A 9,860-nucleotide genomic window follows, 5' to 3' on the forward strand; every position below is an offset into this window, starting at 1 on the left:
TAGAACCACTTCTGTTTTATGATGATGATGTTTACTATAGGACTAAAAACCTTATTTGGAACTACAATTGACTGGATATTTTGCTGAAAATTTGAAAGATGAGAAGCATGAAGACTTGAAAAATTGATAAAAGCAAATATTTATTGAAAGCTAAAACCATATCTATAATCTTTTGTAACAGGTCATCTCTTCTGAAACTAAGTGCAAAACACCTCAACTAAAACTATGCATTGCTGAAACAAAAGAAATGGAAAAGACACTATTCTTTAATCCTAATACTTTGGAGGAGAGCTAAGTTCCATCTCACTTTGATGGAGCAAAGAAGATTTCAGAATCATTTCTTTTGGAGGAGAAAATCTTCTGATGCTCAGGAGTCACATTGAATGAGGCCTGGAGCACTTCGGGAGATAATGCCTTCCACACTGAAGTCCTTCCTGCTAAGTGGGTGAATATTGGACTGCAAAATTGACAAAAACAAACCAACATAAAATGAGTTAATGCAAAACAGATTTCAATTCAATGAAAGCAAACACCAATAATAATAATAATAATAATAAAATACTTACTTAGGAGTGGTGACAATGGAGAACCAATCCATCCCTTCATCGTTAGCAATTTTAGAGACCACAAAAAACCTGGGCACGATAAACAGATTGCCAGCCTTAAGTGTAGTCTCAAGTACACGCTTACCATCGGCCCCAACAACTTGAACACGGCCGCTCCCCCTAATAATGTAAGTCACTTGGTAGGCTGAATCACAAGAGAATCCAGGAGAGCACATTGACTTTCCATCAATCCTAACAAGGTCAGCTCCAAATCCAACCTCTCCAACCAAAGGCAAATTCTGAGTGTTCAAAACAACAACACGTCCACCACCACGCACATCAACATCTAATGGAGCCTCCTCACAGTTCAATGCTAAGCCATCTCTGTCTGCCTGCTTTGGCTCTGCCATGCTAGCACCTTCTTTTAGCTTAACAATACCACTGGTAGTCTGACTGGCAACAAAGTTCTTCGCAAAATTTTGTTCCAAATCCCATGCTCGCCCAACAAACTCAGTTGAAAAACCAGTGAATATACTGTTTGGTCCAGTTAGAAAGAAATCAGTAAATTCACCAGCTTTGTGGGCCTTATCAGTTTTACCCAAGAAGAGAACAACAAGCTCAGTGTCTTCTTTGTTGTAATACCAGGTAACAACACCAAAAGGTAAAGCAATTGCATCACCCTTCTTGATTGCAATCACCTTCTCCTTTGCTTCGGGAAAGACAACCCCGGCTGTGCCACTGCCTGAGAAATTAAAGTAACATATTTGTTAGATATACATAGGATATTAATTAAAACTAAAATTTATCTCACAATTAATGCAGTCCTGCATCCATGAAATAATTGCCTGACATACAGAAATCTTCTTCTAATATGCCAAAATATTAAGATAAGTTGAATAAACAACTTAAAGTAGTACCACAGTGAATGAACATCTGTACTACCCACCTACACTTCTTTCTTGGCCCCGAAACCAATAACAGAATAACATCTTGAACTAATGAGAATACCACAGAAATTCAAAATTTGGGAATTTCAACAAATTCAAAAAATTGAGATCATTAACATCAAGATGGACTGTTGATCACTTGATTTAGTAAAAATAGTTAACATTTTGGATAAAAGGGTATAAATCTCAAATTGGAAAAAAAAATGGACTCATAATGGTTGTAGGCTCTGCATGATCACACCGACGTTACATCCAGACTACCAGTATAGACATCATTTATTACAGAAAATTGATTGATATTGATAAAAACAGGGATATGAACATATATACAGAAGCCCAGTTATCCATTAAACAGTCGACCAGAGAAGATTTATGCAACTTATATCCAACCAAAAACAAAATACTGATTGCAGCAAAAACCTCTAAAACCAATCATGCAAACCTTTAAAATCACATGGTAGAAGAAGAAAAAATTAACATAATATATACCTTGAAGGACATAGGCAACTTTGGAAGAATCAGAGTAACGAGGAAGAGCAAGACCATTCTTTTGAAGAGCAAGTTTAGATGCACCAATGTTTCCTTGACGAAGCATAGGTAGTTCAGTAGGTGACCATGCAAAGTAAGAACCACCATCACTTCCATACAACTTCTTAGCCAACTGTGGTGAAAGATCAAGATCCATCTCTAATATCTAACTTTTTTTTTTTGAGCGAAAAATGTTAAACAAGAATAAAAAGATTGACGAGTGTGATGCTGATGAGGAGTCAACGTAACGAGTGGTGTATTTATAGGTGTACGTAGAAGAGTTGAAACTTGAAAAAGATGGACTTTTAGTAAGACTCAATTAATGAAGAGATATTCCGGATATGGTAGTAATCAAGTTTTATGGATAAATATTATTTATTACCATGTACAATCATGATTCAATGGGAATAGTCTCACGTTTAGTCAACTTGAGGTTATACCTCTAACAGTAAGATTTCATTAAGGCTTTAAGATGGTGTTTTATGTGTATCTCAATGCCAAATTAGTGGGTCACTAATGCACCTGGTGTTGGTTTTCGTGAGAGCACTCTCTCTAATCCTAACTTATCGTCTAAGTCACAATTATCCTTTTTTGGATAAGAGAATTATTGCCATTTGAATTTTTAGATTTAATCTTATCTTCACTACACTATAATAGCCGATTCCCACTCTAACAGTGAGAATAGATGTGATTTTTAATTTTGTTTGTTTTTCTTGTCTTTTTTTTTTTTTTTTTTTTTTTAAGTAGAATAAACATTCAAACAATCTTCAAAAACACAAGAAGCAAAGTGAGTTAGAGCATCTCTAGGGGTGGGTGGTAGTATATTTTTCAAATTTGAAAAATCTTGTCACAAATTTCGACCAACTCTAGGTGGTCGCAAATATCATTCGCAAATTTGGAATAGGACTAACTTGCGCGACATTGATACTGTCGCGCGACATTACCCTAAGTTGAAAAAAAAAAACTCACGCGACATTCCCACTGTCGCACCAAATTGAAAAGGTAAAAAAAAAATAACTCGCGCGACATTAGTAGTGGCGCACGACAGTACTACTAGCGCGTGGTGCTGGTCAAAGTAAAAAAAAATGAGGAGACATTTGCAATGGCGCGACATTACCAATGTCGCTCCGCATCATCCGCATCCAAATTGCCAAATTTGCGAACAAGAATGCGAACAAGCAGGTGATGCGACCGAATTTGAGGCCACCTAGAGATTAAATTCCGAAAAATTCCTAAGTTTTCCTTTAAATTTGAAGAATGCGACTGAATTTGAGGCCACCTAGAGATGCTCTTAGTTAATTACAATATTTGTCGATCAATATTCAGTACACAAGGCTCGTTGGACCATTGATTTTCCTTTTATATTTACATGCTGCCAATTTGCCATTAGAGCAAGTCCAAGGGGGAGCTATATGGGCTGCTAAAAGGGTCTTAAATTTGGAAGGAGTAAAAAACTCAACCAAAGTTAAGACCTTCGCTAGCAGCTGCTATAAAAAGTTCGGGAGACGGACGACATAATTTATGCCGTGCTGTCCGTGTGTTAAATTTCGACGGACGGCAGAAACTGTGTCGTCCGTCCAAAAAAGTTTCAAAAAATAATGAACGGATGGCAAAGATGTGATTGGATTGGATTGGTTTTTTTATTTTGGAGAGCTAAATTTGGCTAGACAAGCTAAAAGGCCTCTGTGACAGTTATGTGGCACTTTTAGCAGCCCTCCATTGGACTTGTTCTTATATCGGACCAATATTCCCAGGTCGAAAGGATACCAATATTTTCTGTACCATGCAAAGAATAAGAGCTGTGGTATTCAGCTGATTCAATTTCAAACTTTCAGTACACAACTATGAATTGAATTTTGTTTACATTGTAATAATTGTATGGCCTGGCATATTGGCATCCATATTCACAAGGTTTTGCGTTGATTGTTCTCTAGAACTGTGAAACCTGAATAATCAGATAAAAAACAGTGGTCCAATACTTAACAATGACAGAAATCACATTCCTGAATACTTGATCACATCACATTTGCTTAATATAAAAATAAAAAAATGTACATCATATTTACATGAAAGACCGTAGTGCAGTAATTTACAGGAGAAAATTAAGGATCATTATTGTACTCCCATTCATTTTGCAGCATTTCTTCAGGAAGACCAGCAGTTTAGCTCAATAGCTTCATCAGACCTTTCTTCCACGTTTGAAAAGGGATGAGAGTGAGTTGGTTGTTTTGTAGAAATGTTGCACTTGGTTTCAGTTTGGGGTTGTTTGAAAAAGCCCAAAAACCACTTCCCTTCCAAATTGATCTTGAAAGAGGGAGATTCCTGAATGGATTTGCAATTGTAAGGCAAAGTGAGCATTGCAGCAGTTGGAGACATGGCACTAAGATGAAACGAAAGCTTCAAATGAATTTTAGGGTCAGAAGTTTTGTTCATGTATGTCCTTATAATCCAAAAGAAAACTGTGGGCAAGTATGGGACTCTTGAAATTTTAGTTTCCGGTGGGCGTTTCAGGATTTTGTGAACTTGGTTTCTGAAGCTGTGGTCTGTAAACTATGTTTCTGTTGGCTGAACCATCCTTTGAATTGTATCCTACCCACGTACATCATTAAGATTGATCCTATCTAAAATCGTGGACATATTTATGGGCCTTCCATGTATGTACAAACTGGTGCACCCTCACACGCCCACACGGCCACACCCACGCCCCAGGAATGCACTTCGAGTGGACAACTTTGTATAATTCGTTCAATTCAGTCTAACATCAATGAATGCGTGGTTAGCCCGTGTGTGCAACACTTTCGAAACAATTATATACATGCCAACCAGTTGTAATAATTGCTCGCTGCCTCCAGTGCTCTCTATGCCTTGAACCTCCACAAGAACACGTGTTTTTGACACAGTTCTGTTTGCTTCTTGCACATGTTATGATGTTAGACTGCTAGGCTACGTGTTTTTGACACAGTTCTGTTTGCTTCTTGCACATGTTATGATGTTAGACTGCTAGGCTCCGAACGGATTCCCTGATTATTACTCTTCAATATAGTTAAATTACAATTAGGCGTGAGTGCGTGACTACATGAGGGAAAGTATCATCACCAGCATCAATGGCAATGGACCAAGTACTCGTGATCTACTCTAGCAAAACTACGTGTCATGGGATTTCATCATCTATTAATGCCGGGGCCTTTCTTTTTAACCATGTCATAATGATCTTGATTTTGTTTTTTTGTTTTTTTAAAAGTTGGTAACTGGTTTAGGCAGACCCAAACTTGTATTAATAAGCACCGGAATGTTACACCACCATCTTTGTCCTCTTTTACAAGCCGAGACAAAGAATGATCAAAAGGAGAACAAAGTACATGACTTTCATTGTTTGAGCTAATGGCAGCAAGGTGATCATCACACTGGTTTGCTTCTCTATAAACATGAAAAAATTGCGCCTCGTTGGAGTCGTTGAACAACCTCATTAGACCTTTAATCGATGCTTTAAGATTTGCACAGTACCATGGGGGCTTCTCTTTGTCCCTCAAGATCATCACTGCTATATACGAGGGAATCAGTCTCAAGTCGAATGGATAAGAGTCCATGCAGCAAACATCCCTGAAGCCCAGCTTCGATCCCTTTCAATTCTTGGTATATAGTACATAATTCATAGATTTGCAAGAAGCATAATAAGAAAATACAACCTCACCATCAGAATTCCGTCCCAAACCACCATAGCCACCATAGTCGCTTCCATTTTGTTTCATCGAACCATCTGATGAGTTAACACTATCTACACCTTCAATTCCGGAGGCTTTTTCCATTGACAACTGACGGGAACGCGTACAATCAAAGGAATTTGTAGACCCCGTCTACCTAGGAGTAGTCTTACTGTATCAGTATCTTCAGTCTTGCTTGTACATAATTCTTCATGTCAATTATGATAGTCTCTAGTAGCATGCATGCATGTCCTATGAGCGTCCCTTGAACCTTCTATTGTTACACTCTATCCAGATGTAGCTAACAGTAGCACATATAAAAATCTTGAGAATCTCAACATCGGGAGTAAGAGATCTGCATTTTCTGAAGAGTCTCCACCACTTGTTGTTAGAAGAATAAGCATGGACGTTGATTCCCAACATTCGAAAAATAAGTGCTTAGAGTACGTTTTCCTTTTCCTGGTTACATAGGCAACAAAGAGAGGAATTCAAAACTTTTCTTTGAACAAGCCTATCTTGGGTCTGCAATGCTTCGAAAAAGGCTTGCCAAGCATTAAAATAGTGTCTTGGCACAACGTGCTTGCCCCAAACAAGAGCTGACCATTTCTTAACTGGTTTCTTCCTTCTTAATTCTTCATAAGTAGTTTTTGTAGAGAATTCACCCGTGTGAGATAAAGTCCATATATACCACCCTATCTTCTCCAAGTAGATTGTTTACTTCCACTTCCATGATTTGGTACGTACTTGAGAGTACCTTCAGATAGACTAGTGACAATAATATGATTCAATTGAGAATTTTGTAGCAGCCCACTCACCTTTGCATCATAATGAAAGTTCAAACTATTTCTAGCTTGGGCATTATCAAAGAGTATACCATCTCCTATCCAAGGGTCAGACCAGACTGAGGTTGTAGCACCATTTGAAATAGAGTGTTTAATAAATCTTTTGGCTAACGGTCAGAGTTTAAGATGTTTCTCCAAACCCAACTACAGTCACTTGGTATCTTCATGTTCCAAAAATTCTTCTGCTTGATCACTTGAGCCCAGAACCACTGACCCTATAACAGATTTATCTTTAGATACAATCTTGTAAATTAAGCTACAGTACATATTTTAATTTTTTTAAATGGGGTCTGCCTTGCGAGATATGGGGTCTATAGCAATTCCGGGAATAAAGAAGGGTGGGGGCACCCTTCCTTAGTTAGGACTCAGGATCATCGTAATCAGAATCAAAAAGAAGAAAATCAGTAAAAGCACCTACAAACAACTACTTCATCAGCCAGGCAATCGTAAGTCGTAACAAGATTCGAGACTTGCGAATTATTTCAGATAAGCAGTCCCAGACCGCGTGAAATTTGTACTATGTGGCTTAAGAAAAAAAAGTATTCACTCGGACCACGTAAAAATTGAGTGTAAAATCATTTTCACTATAAATAATATTTCTGTCCACGTGGCTCGGTTCCGTGTAAAATCCTTCTCTTTTCCACCCAAATGGGAACAAATTTAGTAATAAATATATACAAGTAATCAACTGGCTTGGCGCAACATCTTCAACAGGTAATCGATCTCGTGCTTTATGTTCATGTTCGATCTCTGTGCGTGATGGATCTGGGTTGTTAAGGATCGGTCATCTCTAATAAATATTGAATCTTTATGTCAAATAATTGATTTGTTATCGTATGTTACTTTTTTGAATCTACAGATCTTGAGTAGTGACCTTAAAATTTTTTGACTTGTAGATTCACTTACACAACACATATGCACAACTGATCTACCCAGCACCGTGAATAACCACTTATTTGCCAGTTGTTTATCTTCCCACCCATCGTGCCTGAATGCTCTCAATGTATGCCTGGTTAATGAAATCCAGCCATGCATTTAGATAATTTAGGTGTGGTGGGAGTGTAGGGGTAACAAATGACAAGCGGATTGTTTATTTTTATGAGTTTCTTCCAAAAGTAACCTCGACATGGAGGTCGGTAAAGCCACTTTGCATTGGGAGTGCTGTAAGGAAAGTAGAAGTTGTGACCTAAGTGACTATAGGATTTGTGACACATATCTGTTAACCTCACACTAACTTCAATTTAGTGCTTGAAATGCGTTTTAGAACTACAAATTTCATTTTCCATTTGGCTAGGAAAACCTTTTGAAACTGGACTTGGAAACAAGTGCGGATACTTGACACTTGACAGGTTGCAAAGCTAAGTATGGCTGTATACAAGGATTAAATTGTTGTTGGAGCATTCCCAGGGCCTGGCTGATCTCCCCACCTCCACCAACGAGTAAAAAATTACCATCTACTTACCATTTGTTTCTCTTCCCACCCCATCGTGTCTAAGCTCTCCCATTGTATGCCTGGTAACGGAATACAACCATGCATTTGGTTGAGTTAGGTTTGATGAGTGTGTAACAGAAACAAATTACTAGAGGTAGTTGGTTTTTTTTGCTTTTGCCAGAAAAGTTATGTCGTCATGGAGGTGGGTAAAGCAACCTTGCATTGGAAATGCTGTAAGAGGTAGAAATTCTGATTGTAGCAACTGTTGGATATGCATCACATATCTGATAATTTCAAAATAACTTCAATTGTAGTGCTTGAAATTCGTTCTAGAACCATTAATTTTTTTAACCATTACTCTAGAAAAACCTCCTGATACTGAAGTTGGAAACAAGTGTGAATAGTCATACTTGTCAGTTCCTAAACGAAGTATTTATCTTTTAAAGTATGAAGTTGTTGTAAGAGGATTCCCAGGGCCTGGCTGATCTCCCCACCTCCACTAACGAGTAAAAAATTACCATCTACTTACCATTTGTTTCTCTTCTCACTCGATCATGTCTAAGCTCTCCCAGTGTATGCGTGGTAACTGAATACAGCCATGCATTTGATTGAGTTAGGTTTGATGAGAGTGTAACAGAAATAAATTACTAGAGGTAGTTGGTTTTTTTGCTTTTGCCAAAAAAGTTGTGTCGACATGGAGGTGGGTAAAGCAATCTTGCATTGGGAATGCTGTAAGAGGTAGAAATTCTGATTGTAGCAACTGTTAGATATGCATCACATATCTGATAATTTCAAAATAACTTCAATTGTAGTGCTTGAAATTTTTTCTAGAACCATTAATTTTTTTAACCATTGCTCTAGAAAAATCTCCTGTTACTGTGATACTAAAGTTGGAAACAAATGCGAATAGTCATACTTGTCAGTTCCTAAACGAAGTATGTATCTTTTCAAGTATGAAGTTGGTGTAAGAGGATTCCCAGGGCCTGGCTGATCTCCCCACCTCCACCGAGTAAAAAATTGCCATCTACTTACCATTTGTTTCTCTTCCCACCCCATCGTGTCTAAGCTCTCCCAGTGTATGCCTGGTAATTGAATACAGCTATGCATTTGGTTGAGTTAGGTTTGATGAGTGTGTAACAGAAACAAATTACTAAAGGTAGTTAGTTTTTTTTGCTTTTGCTAGAAAAGTTGTGTCGACATGGAGGTGGGTAAAGCAACCTTGCATTGGGAATGCTGTAAGAGGTAGAAATTCTGATTGTAGCAATTGTTGGATATGCATCACATATCTGATAATTTCAAAATAACTTCAATTGTAGTGCTTGAAATTTGTTCTAGAACCATTAATTTTTTTAACCATTGCTCTAGAAAAACCTCTTGATACTGAAGTTGGAAACAAGTGCGAATAGTCATACTTGTCAGTTCCTAAACGAAGTGTGTATCTTTTCAAGTATGAAGTTGTTGTAAGAGCATTCCCAGGGATTGGCAGAACTCCCCACCTCCACCAACGAGTAAAAAATTACCATCTACTTATCATTTGTTTCTCTTCCCACCTTATTGTGTCTAAACTCTCCTAGTGTAGGCCTGGTAATTGAAAACAACCTTGCATTTGGTTGAGTTAGGTTTGGTGGGTGTGTAAGAGAAATATATTTGTAGCGGTAGTTGGTAATTTTGCTTTTGCCATGCCAACATGGAGGTGGGTAAAGCAAACCTAGCATTGGGAATGTTGTAAGAGAGGTAGAAGTTGCGACTGTAGCAACTATCGGATCTGTATCACATATCTGATAACTTCAAAGTCATAGTTCTCAAATCATTATACGTATCATATATCGGTTTTCATTTTAGCATATCGAAAGTATCGAATCAGA

The 9,860-nt window shown here is 37.8% G+C and overlaps 1 protein-coding gene and 1 long non-coding RNA gene across 10 annotated transcripts in view; both read right to left on the reverse strand.

The window, feature by feature from the left end:
- LOC147519022 (uncharacterized) overlaps window positions 1–9,860 on the reverse strand; it is a 54,367-nt gene that overhangs the window by 21,256 nt on the left and 23,251 nt on the right. The gene's annotated exons all lie outside the window — the stretch shown is intronic.
- LOC147519027 (glutelin type-A 3-like) lies at window positions 124–2,270 on the reverse strand. The gene is made up of 3 exons (XM_086590683.1): window positions 1,982–2,270; window positions 567–1,287; window positions 124–457 (listed from the first exon to the last, which is right to left on the reverse strand). The coding sequence occupies exons 1-3, from the start codon at window positions 2,175–2,177 to the stop codon at window positions 304–306; spliced, it is 1,071 nt and encodes a 356-aa protein (XP_086446809.1). The 5' UTR covers window positions 2,178–2,270; the 3' UTR covers window positions 124–303.

This window comes from Coptis chinensis, chromosome 2 (assembly GCF_015680905.1).
Source record: "Coptis chinensis isolate HL-2020 chromosome 2, ASM1568090v1, whole genome shotgun sequence".
Classification (NCBI taxonomy): Eukaryota; Viridiplantae; Streptophyta; class Magnoliopsida; order Ranunculales; family Ranunculaceae; genus Coptis; species Coptis chinensis.